At 38.6% G+C, this 15,685-nt stretch overlaps 1 protein-coding gene across 1 annotated transcript; it reads left to right on the top strand.

The window, feature by feature from the left end:
• The first annotated feature begins 1,381 nt into the window (after positions 1 to 1,381).
• LOC110939045 (ankyrin repeat-containing protein NPR4) lies at positions 1,382 to 2,614 on the top strand. The gene is made up of 3 exons (XM_022180940.2): positions 1,382 to 1,494; positions 1,592 to 1,754; positions 2,009 to 2,614. The coding sequence occupies exons 1-3, from the start codon at positions 1,382 to 1,384 to the stop codon at positions 2,612 to 2,614; spliced, it is 882 nt and encodes a 293-aa protein (XP_022036632.2).
• Positions 2,615 to 15,685: the final 13,071 nt, after the last annotated feature.

Below are 15,685 nucleotides of genomic sequence, written 5' to 3'. Positions count from 1 at the left end.
GAAACGAGTACAAAGGATAATTCTCAACTCACGTGCTACTGATGTGAGAAACTTGGATATTATGCCTATTAAAATGTCCAAATAAGCATAGGAACAGTAAATCTTTTTAGTTGAAACCGAAGATGATGAACCTACACTCTTGTTGACTAGATGTGTAGACAAGGAATAGAAAACGAAAAATTGATCGCGTGATACGATCAAAAATGTGAAGAGGATTTCTAAATCGTGTGAGATGATTAAAACCGTGAACGATATTTATTTTATGCTTGTGTGACTCGGATCATCCAACAGAAGCTGTGAAAGCAAAGTTGTGTGAACCAACAATTTGAATCAAAGAATAACTGTGAAAGTCGTTTGTGTGAAACAAACAAAGAAGTATGAAGCTAGCTAATCATGTGATATGATCAAATTTAAACAATCAAGATCCGTGATAGATCAAATAGAGCCATGTGATACGAAGTTGTGTGACCATATGGAGAAGTACTTATGTGATTCAAGTAAATAGTTAAGGAAGGCTGTGAAGGCAAAATGAAAGACTTGAGTGATTCAGTTTTATGCAACCCAGTGTGATTCAGGAACAATCAGCAAGTTGTGTGAGACAACTAAAGAAAGTAGAAGGCAAGAGAAGTTTGTGTGATACAGATTACAGACCCAACTACAATCAGAAGAAGCCAAGGAAGCTTTGAAGGATAAATCAAAATTAGGGGGGAGAATGTTAGAAATAATTATTGATTTATCCAAACTTATCGTAAGTTAGGTTAGTAATTTAGTTATTATTTGTATAAACGTAAGTTTAGGCGGTTATCCTTGCCTCGTTCCCAGGCACCGCATACTATAAATACCTGTAATCACAATCATTTGAACATAATGAAAACTTTATATTTTTTTCTAAACTCTCTCCCTCCATCTCTAACACTTAGGATTTTTATAAATGATCGACATATTTAATTAAAAACTATATTTTATCACCATGATAAACTTTCATTAAACCAAAGAATGAGAAGAAAGTGGTTAGTTTCTGGAAGGATTATAGGAGCCTTACCATAAAACTATATTTTATCACCATGATAATCTATAATAGTGCACAGATTTCAAAACATGATGTATTGCGTTCTGGTTATCAACAACTAATAGCCAGTTTCATTTGTTAATTGTACTCAGTGGATGTGGTATGATGGTCTTCTTGGTCGTGGGTTTGTTTGTTTCTTTGCAGTTTTTTTAGGGGTTCACGTGATGAGGTGGACCATGTGGTCAAAAGAATTTCAAGCCCTGCATTTATTAAGATTAATTTGGGGAATAGTTGCCAAAATGTCTAAGCACGACATTGCTGAGATACTCCGGGGGCCACGTGTACGGGTTCAAAACAAAAATAAAGATAAAGATGACAAAGGAGAAGCTATTCCTAAAAGCGAGATTGCAAAGGGATATACAACAGAGTGGAGCTACCCTTCGCGGGTACTTTTTGTTGCTACTAAAATGGGCAACACGCATTTTGTAATTGAGCTCATTCGCTCAGATCCTGAACTAATATGGAAATTAGATGACAAAGGAAAGACTATATTTCACTTAGCAGTCAAATAAACATCTACAGCTTGATATATGAGATTGGTGCAATGAAAGATTTAATAACTCCTATTAAAGACATAAAAGGCAATAACATGTTGCATATGGTTGCAAAAAAGGCTAAGCAAAATCAAATTCAAAACGTGTCTGGGGCTGCTTTAGAAATGCAACGAGAGTTATCATGGTTCAAGGTACCTCTTTCTTTTCAAGCTTATGTATCATCTTTCTTTCTTCATATGTTCATAAGATAAAGTTGGAACTTGGAAGCCAAATATATATTATAACTGAAATATAACAATCTGACTTACCAGTGAACACGGATCAACCATGTTGAAAATACACAAAAACTGTTTGTAGATCAACCTAATCTGACCCTTACCTGCACAATTTTGATAAATGCAGAAAATGGTTTTTGACTGTTTTAAATAAGTGAAATATGTTGCAGGAGGTAGAGCAATTGATCCCACCTAGTTATAGACAAAGGAAGAATATAGCTGGTGAAACACCACGAGACTTGTTCGCCAAGGAACATGCATACTTAATATCCAAAGGCAAGGACTGGATGAATAACTATATGCTGGTTGCAACCCTCATAGCCACCATTGTATTTGCAGCTGCGTTCACACTTCCTGGTGGATACAAACAGGACACAGGTATTCCATTTTTCCGCAAAGAACCGTCCCTCATTATTTTTGTGATCTCAAATGCGGTTTCTTTAATATCCTCGTCAACCTCAGTCCTCATTTTCTTATCCATCCTCACATCTCGTTATGCGGAGCGTGATTCCATGCAATTGTTACCTAGCAGACTAATGTTTGGTATTGCTACACTCTTCCTCTCTATTGTAACTATGATGATTGCATTTAGTGCGAGTTTCTTTTTACTTTACAAAGGGAAGCTGGAATGGGTGCCCATCACTATCACCTGTTTGGCGGGCGTGCCGGTTATTCTATTCGCCAGAATGCAATTTCACCTTCTAGTGGATATTTTTGACTACACGTATAGATCAAAATATCACTTTAAGCCCAAGAAACGTTCTCTTTACTATTAAAACCGGTGTATCAGTTGTTTTCATTCAAGTTCCATGTACTTTAATGACTAATTTTCAGTTATTAGCGCTTCATTGTACGATTGTTGCGTGTGGTAGTAAATGAGCAATTTTTCTAGAGGTTGTTAAAGTTTATGCTAATTAATCATACCCTCTTATCTACATGAATATACATGTATAATCAATTAAATTTAGTCGAACATGTTGGATGTGGGTTCCCATTGTACCCGATTGGCCAATTTACTGGAAACTCGATTCTAGCCAACAGAGGGATAAATATCCACTTGTTATTACAATGTTTCTAGATTAATTTTATTATGTATTTTATTAGATACTGGTCACAAGGCAGAAAACAAAAGTCAAACTTGACAAAAGACAACGGCCGTTATTTTCTGGCAAATGACAGATTGACAGTTTTCTGGTACCCCAAATGAAGGGGCATAACCATCTTGTTAGTACCGTCTCATAGGATATATATATATGCCCAAAATTGTAAAGCATTGTACATCAGATTCATAATACAAAATCATCTGCTTTGACTTTTCGGTGCAGACCAGATTCTGTGTAATTGATCCCTTGTTCTTATTCTTATGCATATGATTTTACACATATGGATTTGTGATTGAGTGTTCTTGATATCCAACACTTGTTACATGCCAGTTTTGTTGTATGGAAGTGTAGTGCAGGATGAGCTTCTCGGGGTTGTTTCTATTGATTATCGGTTCGGAAAATTCGGTACGGATACCCAGTACCATTTGCTATCCCTATTCCAGACCATGAAAGCATCTTACTAATGTAATACATACAACCCCGGATTAAAAACATGTTTATCCCTTTTAGGACAAAAAATATCAAAACAAAAGCAGTTTATTCATACTTCATAGTAAAAGTGTTTATGGTTTCGTATTATTGATGATCAGAAACAATACATGAGGGCCCTTTATATAGGGAAGAAACATAACCCTAACCTAGCACCTAATTAGGAAAAGATAAAGATTCCTAATTTACAATGGTTATCTATTACAAAAATACAAAGTATCTAAATAAGATATGGTGCTAATATTCCCCCGCAGTTTGAGCGGGTGGAGTACAAACGCTTAAACTGGACCGAAAAGACTGAAATAATTCCCTAGGAAGGCCCTTTGTGAAGATATCAGCATACTGAAGTGCAGCAGGAACATGAAGAACCCGTATATGACCAACACGAACCTTCTCTCGAACAAAATGAATATCAATTTCGATATGCTTGGTTCGTTGGTGTTGTACTGGATTATCGGATAAGTAGACCGCTGAAACATTATCACAATAAACAACCATAGCTTTCTGTAAGGGAACATGTAACTCACACAACAAATTGCGTAACGAAGTGGATTCGGCAACGGCATTAGCGACCCCGCGATATTCAGCCTCAGCACTAGAACGAGAGATTGTCACCTGTCTTTTAGAAGACCAAGAAATTAAATTATCACCCAAAAAGTGCAATAGCCACTTGTAGAACGCCGAGAATCCGGGCAGCCACCCCAATCAGCATCCGAATAGGCAATTAATTCGTGCGACGAGCTTTTAACAATCCGAAGACCATACTCCAAAGTTCCCTGGAGATAACGAAAAATAAGCTTCATGAAAGCAAAGTGAGCCTCCCTAGGCTCATGCATAAATAAGCACACTTGCTGCACCGCATACGAAATATCAGGACGAGTGAACGTGAGGTATTGTAATGCACCTGCTAGGCTTCGATATAAAGTAGGATCATCAAACAGTGGACCTTCTGTAGCACTAAGTTTGGCGGATAAATCCACCGGTGTAGTACAAGGCTTGCATGCAGTCATAGATGCCCGCGCCAGAATATCCTTCGCATATTGCGATTGAGATAAAAACAAACCATGTTGGTGCCGAGTAACTTTGACTCCAAGAAAATAATGCAAAGCACCCAAATCCGACATAGCAAATTCCCGCGACTGACCTGAATAATATTATTTAAAAGAGTAGTTCTAGACGCAGTGAGAACGATGTCGTCTACGTACAAAAGCAAATAAGTCGTGTCGGCACCCTTGGTATAAATAAATAATGAGTTATCACAAGCACTGTTGCGAAAACCATGCTGCAAAATATACGAGGCAAAACGGTTATACCATGCCCGTGGTGCCTGTTTAAGGCCATATAAAGATTTCTTCAACCGGCAAACAAAAGTAGGGTGACGGGTATCAACGAACCCCGTAGGCTGATGCATAAAGACTGTCTCGTTCAAGTGACCATGAAGAAAGGCATTTTTGATGTCCAGCTGATGAATAGGCCATGAACGGGAGACTGCCAGAGAAAGCACAGTTCTGATAGTGGCCGGTTTAACTACCGGGCTGAACGTATCATCACAATCGACCCCCACTGTCTGTGATTTTCCATTAACAACCAGTCTTGCTTTGTAACGTTCCAACGACCCATCTACTTTAAATTTGTGGCGAAAAAGCCACATACATCTAATAACCGGTATGTCAGCCGGACGGGGAACCAATTCCCAAGTGTCGTTTTCCTGTAAAGCATTAAATTCTGTTTGCATGGCATGCACCCAATTAGGGTCGGCAAAAGCTTTCGGATAAGTGGTGGGGATTGGGGAGATAGAGGTGGTCAGAAGAGTCGGGTAAATGGGTGGTTTCATAGACCCGGTTATGGACCGAGTAGACATTGGGTGAGTATTGGTTCAAGGTGTAGGCGTCGGGGCTGGTGTAGATGTGTTAGGATTTGGTGGAGGTGGGTCGGGAATGGAGTGGGCAGGCTGTGAAGTTGTGGGCTGAGTTAGGCTGGTTTGGGTTAAAGGTTGAGACTGGGTAGGGTTGGGCCGGGGACGACGAGAATAGGTGAAGGTATATGGGGCCGTAATGTTAGGCTTAGGCATAGGGGTTGACCCGAATTGAAACATGGGTGGTAATGGGTCGTCTAAAAAAGAGTAGATGTTCGAGGGGGCAGGTATGGTATAGGGGAAGGTTTGTTCATCAAAAGTGACATGTCGGGAAATATGGACCTTGCCCGTGGTAGGATCTAGACACCGGTAGCCACGAAAGTCGGGCGGGTAACCCAAGAAAATACATCGAATGGCACGGGGATGTAATTTATGTGGCTGGGTGGCGGAAGTATTGGGGTAACACGCACAACCGAACACCCTAAGGTGGTCATAGGTTGGGTGTCAGAGGTAAAGAGTGAATGTAGGGGTGAAGAAATTAAGTCGTTTGGTAGGCAGGATATTGTGGAGGTAAGTGGCAGTGTGAAGAGCTTCAACCCAGAACGTGGGTGGTAAGTGGGCATGGATTAGGAGGGAACGGATGATATCGTTTAGTCATCGAATCATCCGTTCTGCACGGCCGTTTTGGGAAGAGGTTTGTGGACAAGAGAACCTGAATATAAGTCCATGTTGTTGGGCAAATTGTTTAAACATGTTATTATCAAATTCACCGCCCAAATCGCATTGGAATGTTTTGATGTAACGATTGAATTGGGTAAGGATGAGACGATGAAATTTAACAAAAGTAGGGAAGGTCTCAGACTTATATTTTAATGGGTAAACCCACACAAAATGTGAAAAGTTATTAATGAGGACCATGTAATATTTATACCCGGTTTTGCTAACAACCTGTGAGGTCCACAAGTCACAATGAATAATATCAAAGGGTGAAAAAGTAAAAGAACTGGACGTATAAAAAGGCAAACGTTTACTATTAGATAAATGGCATGAATTACAAAAACTAGAAGACGTGTCTTTATTGCATAAAAAATTAAATTTGCGACTAAGAATGTCTAAGACTTGAGTGCCAGGATGCCCAAGTCGATCATGCCAGGGTAGAGAGGTGGTGGTGATGAAACAGGCTTGTGGCGGAAGTTGTGGTGGTGTGATTGGATAAACGTCCCCCGTGCTACTGTGGCGGGAAAGGTTGCGTCCAGTTTTGAGATCCTTCACAGAGAAACCAAAAGGGTCAAATTCAATAGAGACATTATTATCACGGGTGAAACGTCTAACGGAAATTAGGGTTTTAATGACGGATGGGCTATAAAGGATATTTGGTAGGATGTAGGTACGGTTATGGATTTTGTAAAAGCTAGTGCCAGACCCATGTATTGGAAGGCATTGCCCATTGCCAACAAGAATTTTAATGTTTACTGGAAATGAGTTGGGAATAGAGATCATACCTGAGTCCAAGGTTACATGAGAGCCTGCGCCAGTGTCCATGACCCCGGGATCCTGATGTTGCTGATTGAGTTGCATGGCTGAGAAGGCAGCCTGGAGATCAGTCGGGTTTAATGCATCAAAGCCTGTAGGAGGGGCCTGGTGGGCCTGTTGTGGGCCTGTAGGTGCGAAAAAAGGTCTGAGGGGCTGGTGGGCCTGTTGTGGGCTGATTTGGACCTGAAGGAGGCGGTGCAGATGGTCTAGAAGTGGGCTGATTGGGATACCAGGCTGGTTGCGTTGGGTAGGGGCAAGGAGGAACATTCCACCAAGCCCATGTGGGATAACTAGGCTGCTGATTGGTCCATGCTGGAGAGTTTTGACTGCGACCAGATCCATGACCGCGGCCACCTCGACCGTTTCGGTTCCATTGGTTACGGCCGTGCCCTCGTCCCCGGTTATTGGAAGGAGATGAGGTATTATAAGTAGGCTGCGGCTGGGAATTCGGGCCATAATTGGTGTGAGAAACCTGATTAGAAGCGGCTGCAGCAACCATGACAGAGGATGCGGAGTTCTGAAGACCTTCGATGCGGATGACTTCATCAGCGAGCATAGATCTTGCGAGGTCCCAATCGGCATTATTGGAGTTGATAAGCGAGGCTGTAGTGTCGAATTCTTGAGGCAGGCCGCGAACTAACTGAAGGACGAGTCGAGACTCTGTGATTGCCTGATCAACATCTTCAAGTTGATTAGCCAGCTCCTTCAATTTTCGACAATAATCATCTATGGAAGAACACACGGCAAGAGTCAAGTGGACAAATTTGGTTTCTAAAGCGGCGGCCCGTGCTTTCTTGTTGCCGAGGAAGATTTTTCCAGCTTAATCCATGCGTCCCGAGCAGTGGTTTCGAGAACCCGAACTAACAAGTCGTCAGATATGGTGCTATATATCCATTGGAGCACCAATGCGTCGAGTTCTTTCCATGCGTCGAAGGTGGGATCAGTTTTCTCCGGGGCTTTAGTTCCATCAATGTGGTTCGATACCTTGTATGCAACAACGTGCAGTTTGAATAAATTAATCCATGAGGAATAAGTAACCTTCACACCATCTAAAGTACGAATTTTGGTTTGTATATTTGTGACAGAATAGGCTGGATGGAGTGGGGTTTGTTTCGGTGATGAATCAGAGGATTCAGGGGTATCGGATTTAGGCATAGCTGTAGGATCGTGTCGCGACCTGAATGAGTCGTTCGGAAGAGCTCTCGTACGTTTCAGAGGCGGAAACTAAGAAACGCACTATCAAACAGCTTGAAATACACTTTAATCCTCTGTTATATTCAATTGACAACGTTTACAGTGAGAGGAAATACCGGCAGCACCTCGGTATCGATTTACCTGACCGTTACAAATGGCTAGATATGACAGCTATTTATACTAGAGCCTATCCGTTTGAAAACATCTCAAACGGATACATGATTCAAACGACCAACTGTTTAAACGACGGCTATAATCTCAAACGGTTGACTCTCATTCAAACGGCCATGTATACATCTTCAAACGGTTGCCTTATATGTGATTGGATCTTCAAACGGCATCCATCTATTGGGCCTTCAAATAGACTCCTCTCATTGGACCATATCATGGATGGCTTCTAATTGGACCATTCTTGATTTTGTCTTTATGTGAGAACATTTATATCCTTTGGCTTTTGACAACAAACGGCTAACATACAATTTGTTGTTTCATGACATCACTTGTGATGTCACCTAGGTGATGTCACTCGTGATGTCATGCCCGATCGGATCCACAACGAGACCGAGACTCGACATAAGACGAAGACGACAGATGACTGCACCAACAGACTCCCCCTCAGATGTTGACGAGTCTTAAGTGTCGAGTCTTCATAATCTTCAGTCTTAATCGGTCTTCTTCAGAAACTTCCTCCTGGAATCATGTGCCTGGATCTTTCTCTGGCTCAAACTCTCGTCAGACTCCCCCTATCATCATGCTGGGATCGCTGTCTGGTATTTGTTATCACCATTGAAATCAACTCCTGGCTTTCTCAGTTTAAGCTCTCCTCTGGTTTTGATGTGTCTCCTGGCTATCAGTAGCAACAGGATCAGAAACCTGCACAACTCAAACACTCTATCACAAAACAAAAACACAATTGTGATTCAATATAATGAATCAACTAATCATATAAGAAAACTTTGAATGATCAAATTGCAAATGAACATTACAACTTAAATTTCAAGTTAATGAACCCCTTTAGCAATTTCAAAATCTTCACATTTTCACTCACTCTCTCCCAAACCACAAGTTCAACATGTTTAGCACTTGAAATGACGAAACTCAGCTCTTCACACTCAGTTGTCGAAAATCTTTTTGTAGTTTTCAAATTTCAAACAAAAAAAATACAATATTTTTGAATTTTTGAATTTAATGAAATACAGAAATGGAACACTATTTTTGTGAGATTGTGCAAGAGGATCATATCGGATTTTGAGACATATCACTAACACCGTTGATCTTATTAATCAGCAAATGTTAGAAACAAATTCACTTCTGATTGTCACTTAAACCTCTGCACAAATTTTCAATTGATTCAAGATACATATTTAATGTTTTAGAACTTAGACTTATTTGAGTGTCCCACCTCTTGAATATACTCCCGTATCCAGATCTCGATATTCTGATTTACAGGTAAGTGTACTACGAATGATATCTGTATATAAATTAGGGGATGTGCGAGAACTGAGGGATCTCAAGTCGATACTTCCGTATGCGCAGAGAGATATCAGTTTCGACTTCGCGGTGTGTCCCCTTTAGGAGATCTTTTAGCTACAACAACTGATTATCAATTTTATTGTCTAATCAGCTGAGGGCTTTATGCTATGTTTCAAGCATATGAAGAAAGTATTATCCAAGGACTAGGTCAGAACTTCCATTCAGCAGAAGTCCCGGAATAATACCCCAGACATCATCGAGTAGAAAAACCTAGTATATCAGAATAAGAAACCTTTCAAACAAGATTTCAGGGGTTACCTATATATCCAAGTAGTGTTCCCCACAAACTAAGCAAGTTTGAATTTAGGTTTATATCTCGAATACAATTTACTAACTGTGTGAAGTCTATTGACACATCATTAGTAAGACTTGTTTAAAAACATTTTTGACTTTACAAATCTCTAGCATGCTGTGATAGTCCACCGATGTACCATCATTTCCTCTTTTTGCAACCAAACTCATTTTCATTTTTCAATTTTTTAAATTTTTCAAAATTTTATTACTCCCCCTAAAATCAAAATATGTTTCAATTTTGATTTTCTGAGGAAAAATTGAAAACAAACTATACAAGAAATTTGACAACATTATGTGAATTACCTCAAATCACCATTCTCATGCAAAAACAATCAGAATTCCCCCTCACAACAAACTATTTTCCCATTTAGATTTCAAAACACTTAAGTTTGTTTCAATCAAAATGGTTTTTCCGGAAAAATTAGTTTGTGTAACAACCATTTATAGGTTCGGGGTTATCTTCATCATCATGTTTTCATCAAACTCATAATAGATTTGACGCTATCAGTTTTAAAAAAAAATCAACATGATACTTGTAGAAAATCAAGTACAACTTAATGTCCCTGATTTACCACATGTAAAACGAAAAATCACCAAAGTGAAATTTCTCAAGAAATATGCCGATTCATGTTCCACGCTTACCAACCTGGGAACTCCGGCAAGTCAGGTTTTTCATTTAAACAGATTCACCCAAGCCTGACGGTCCTTGGGTGATTTCGAATTCTTGTTCAACAATGGTGGAAAGTTTGCATCATCCATTGTTAAACCTGAATTCTCCTTTTTTACCTCAACCAATGGCTCCTCTGGCTTCGACGAACCAGAATCATTGCATGCAGCTGGCTTGTCTGACTTTGACCTGTCAGATTCATCGCCAACCATTATCTTCTTCTTCTTATCCTCTTTAGCCCTCAGATTTGTATCTGATGAATTCATCTTGCTTGACTTTGCAGCCGAAGAAATTGATTCATCAGAACTCTTATTCTTTCCCACGGATGAAACCGAGGACAATATCTTCTCGAGATATTCTCTTGCCTTCTTTCTCTTTTTTCTCAGTCTGTCTTTTTGCCCCTGTGAAAGCTTTACTTTCTTTTCTTGAATCTTTTGTCCTTGAACTTTAGGTTTTAAAACCTTCTGTTCATGAGGCTTGACTTTGACTGGAATCTTTGTCAATTTCTGAGACTTAGCCCTCAATCTGTCATTCGATCTCCTTGGGCAATCTCTGGTAATGTGACCTTTGATGTTGCAGTTAAAGCACCTCCTGGTCTCATAACTCCAATACTGACAGTTAACAGCAATGTGTCCGTGATATCCGCAACTGTAACACACTCTGTTATCGTACCAGTTACCACCTTTTTCACACCAAATGCTCAGATCATAACATTGTTTAGCTTGGTGGTATTCCTTCCTCAAGTTTGTTGGTTTTGACGTTTGAGCACTGTGGTCCAACCTGCACCACTTATTACCAACAATTTTTGAGTTTTCATTTTTTACTTTTTGTAATTTTTCATTACGATTGGATGATTGATCTGATGAACTTTTATTATGTTTTTGAAAATTTTTCTCATTTTTAATTTTTTGTTTCTGTTCCACTTTCTTCTTCAAAGGTTTTTTCTTAGAGCATTCTCCCTTTTCAGTCGATTGTAGAACAGTTTTCTGAAATTTTTCTTTCAAATTTAAAAACAATTTTTTTTTCTAATTTTTCATTTTCATCATCAGGTTTTTCATCGCAATCTTCAACTTTGACATTGTCAAAGTTTGTGACATCGTCACTTATTGGAACTGAATTGATCGGTTTTGGACAGGGAAAATCCACACTGTTTGATGCAGTCACAAAACCTATCAATTTCTTCTCAAGTTCATCAATCTTGCTTCTGGAATTCTCAGCTTCTTTTTCAAGCTGAGATATTCTACCAAGATGAGACTTGATAGATTTTTCATTCTCATTTTTCACGTTTTCAAGAACAGATTTTTTATTTTCCAAAACTTTTATCTGTTCCTGAAATTTCGTTTCATTTGCTCTCAAATTCTTGTTTTCCAGTTTAATCCAGAAATCTTCATCTTCTGAAGATTTCTTTTTTACTTTCAACCTCTTTTTCTAACTTTTCAACTTTCTTTCTAGCACATTCACATTCTTTCTCAAGTTAAATAATTTTCTGAAGATGGGAATTTATCATTTTTTGTTTTTCAATGTTGTTTTTGCTAAACACATCTCTCCCATCTTCAAGAATTTTCATTTGATTTTGACAATCTTTTTCAATTCTTGATTTTTCAATTTCAAAACTTTTAATCTTTTCTTCAAAAACTTTTGCCTTTTCTTTCAATTTTTTGTTTTCTGATGTCAAACTGTTCAAATTACTTAACAGTTTAACATTCGCAGATTCCAACTTCTCACAATTTTCTTGTAAATCCAGAATCTGCTTTTCATCAGTTTGCTTCTCATCTTTCAACTTCTTGACTTCCGATGTCAAACTTTCCGCATTCTTCAAGAGTTTGTCATTGTCAGTCTTAAAGTTGTTACACTTAGAGCACACTGATTCACAACTTGATGATCCAAACTTCACAGATTCTTCAATCTTTGAAATTTTCTCTGTCTCATTCCAGAATGTTCCTGCACAAAAAATTTTAACGAAATCAAGAGGATTCGCATTCTTATCAATATAACAACCTTTCTTAATGTCATAGTTCATGACATTTTTTGCTGCAAGACACACAATAACCTCCAGAATAGTTAACGAACCAACTATCATTCAGAATTTCATCTTTATTCTTTTATCTATTTCAACAATTACATTCAAACTTATATTCTCTAGGTTTCTTTTTATATTGTCCATCAATTCTCTTTTCTTTTTATCATTCTCATAACTGTGTGATTTGAGTTTTTTTAAGAGCTCTGATGGATGTAATTTTGATAACCCAGAGAAACCAGAATTCGATTTTAGATTTTTCAAAACATCATCCCATTCTGCAGGTAATGCATCTGCAAGCTTTGATACTTTTTCAACATCTGTCAACTTTATCTCATATATTTTCAATTTGTCCAGTAAATAGTTAGATCTGTTTTCCAACTCCTCCAATGTCTCACTCTGTTGACAAGCAAAGTTTTCAAGTCTAAGAGTCCAAATCCTCTTATCATCTTGATCATACAGACTCGTATGATACCTCCCGAATCTATTTAAACTTCCAACAAACTCATTCTCCTTTTCATCAAACATTTCTGCCATCATTCAAAAACAACCAAGTTCAAACTGAATCCCCTTTTCAAACGGAACCCTTTTTCAAACGAAAGTATTTTCTTTCAAACGACCGGAAGTAACTTTCAAACGGCCGGTAAGTCTGAATCAGTGATTGGGCCGCAAATTTTATAGTGGGCTTGACACTGAGTGGCCGACAATTTGAATGACACATGAACTCTGATTGAGCCTTGAAGTGGCGGCAACTTTAATTTCTTAAATGTGATAGGACCAACATATTAAAGTGGGCGGCAAAAACTTCAACTATTGGACAAATGATGCAAGTGACCACCACTTCCTTGTACTCTCAAACGACAATTTGAACAATAATAATGAATGAATTGACAGAAACCTTGGGATGCTCAATTTTCACATGCACTTATTAATTGACCGACAACCATTTAAATGCATCACACAACTCAATGATCACATGAAACTACTGATCAATCCTCGTTAAATGTATCACACTTTTCAATGTTCAATTCAAACGGTTGTGTTACTTTTTCAAACGATATGACTTTTTAATGTTTCAAGCGGTGATAGCGGTCAGTTTCAAACGGTCGTGTTTTGTTCAAACGATGTGTTATTTTTCAAACGATGATTCAAACGGTGAGTGAAATTCAAACGATGGAATCAGTTTTTCAAACGGAAGATAACACTTTCAAACGATAGAAATAATTTTCAAACGGACAGAAGCATGTTTCAAACGATAAACACTATGACGTCATCATTTCGCGAAAGTTTCAAACGGTCATATATTTTTCTAACAGTTTTAGATCGAATTTCAGTCCGAAATTTCTAAGGCTTTGTTAATTGACAAAACCGAACACAATATGAAACTTTGAGCCGATTTCAACCGTAAAAAGTATCAATTTTAAGAAAGAAGGTGTAGAAAATGAGATTTTCAAGCTGAATATGGCAAGAACTCCTCGTCCTGAGCTCTGATACCAATTGTAGGATCGTGTCGCGACCTGAATGAGTCGTTCGGAAGAGCTCTCGTACGTTTCAGAGGCGGAAACTAAGAAACGCACTATCAAACAGCTTGAAATACACTTTAATCCTCTTTTATATTCAATTGACAACGTTTACAGTGAGAGGAAATACCGGCAGCACCTCGGTATCGATTTACCTGACCGTTACAAATGGCTAGATATGACAGCTATTTATACTAGAGCCTATCCGTTTGAAAACATCTCAAACGGATACATGATTCAAACGACCAACTGTTCAAACGACGGCTATAATCTCAAACGGTTGACTCTCATTCAAACGGCCATGTATACATCTTCAAACGGTTGCCTTATATGTGATTGGATCTTCAAACGGCATCCATCTATTGGGCCTTCAAATAGACTCCTCTCATTGGACCGTATCAAGGATGGCTTCTAATTGGACCATTCTTGATTTTGTCTTTATGTGAGAACATTTATATCCTTTGGCTTTTGACAACAAACGGCTAACATACAATTTGTTGTTTCATGACATCACTTGTGATGTCACCTAGGTGATGTCACTCGTCATGTCATGCCCGATCGGATCCGCAACGAGACCGAGACTCGACATAAGACGAAGATGACAGATGACTGCACCAACAATAGCGACTGGGGAAGAGACCGAAGACGGCTGGAAAAAGAATGAGGGTTCAGAACCGAGGCTCTGATGTAGTTGTCGGCTGAAAAAAAAAGAACAAAATTTAGGGTTTCAGAACCGAGGCTCTGATAACAAAATTTATGGTTTCGTATTATTGATGATCAGAAACAATACATGAGGACCCTTTATATAGGGAAGAAACATAACCCTAACCTAGCACCTAATTAGGAAAAGATAAAGATTCCTAATTTACAATGGTTATCTATTACAAAAATACAAAGTATCTAAATAAGATATGGTGCTAATACATAGAAGATAATCATGAAGAACAAAGAACCCTAATTTTCCACATTAAATAATCACATATATCCACAAACCCACAATTTGGATCACATGCAAGATACTCCATATGACCATAAAGGCCAATAACAGGGACCAAAATGGCAACAAAATGCAAACCACAGGGACCCAGATGTAAAAAGTTTACGATTTTGACTAAAATGACAAAAGTGCCCAAACCACAGGGACCAAAATAGCAGTTTACTCTTTTTTTTTTATGAACTAGATTAATTGACATAAAGGCCAATAACAGAATTATTTAATCAACAACAATCTTAAACGTATTTGAAATCCTTCGATCCATTGACATAAAATAAAACCCCCTTTAAAAAAATTATTAAATCCCCAAAACCATAAACCAATGATCCCAAGTCAAACATTAACCGTACACACGAATAGAAGAAGAAGAAAACCCACAACCACCAACACCATTATTCACATAACTCTCCTCCATTTTTTCTTCTAATTCTCACAGCATTATCCATACACACGATCAGAATAATAATATTGTAAAACGGGATGAGGAAGGGACAGTGGTGTTGGAGGTGATTGTGGGGTGAGATAGGGGCGGCATTATCCATACATGGGTATTGACGGTCGAAGATCTAGTGACATTAATGAAATAATTGAAGGCACAAGTACACAACATTGAATAGATGATTTATAGATGAGTGCAGTTCGAGATAT

Source organism: Helianthus annuus, chromosome 5, assembly GCF_002127325.2.
Source record: "Helianthus annuus cultivar XRQ/B chromosome 5, HanXRQr2.0-SUNRISE, whole genome shotgun sequence".
NCBI lineage: Eukaryota > Viridiplantae > Streptophyta > Magnoliopsida > Asterales > Asteraceae > Helianthus > Helianthus annuus.
The sequence above is the reverse complement of the archived record's forward strand: the minus strand, read 5'-3'. Positions and strand labels throughout refer to the sequence as shown.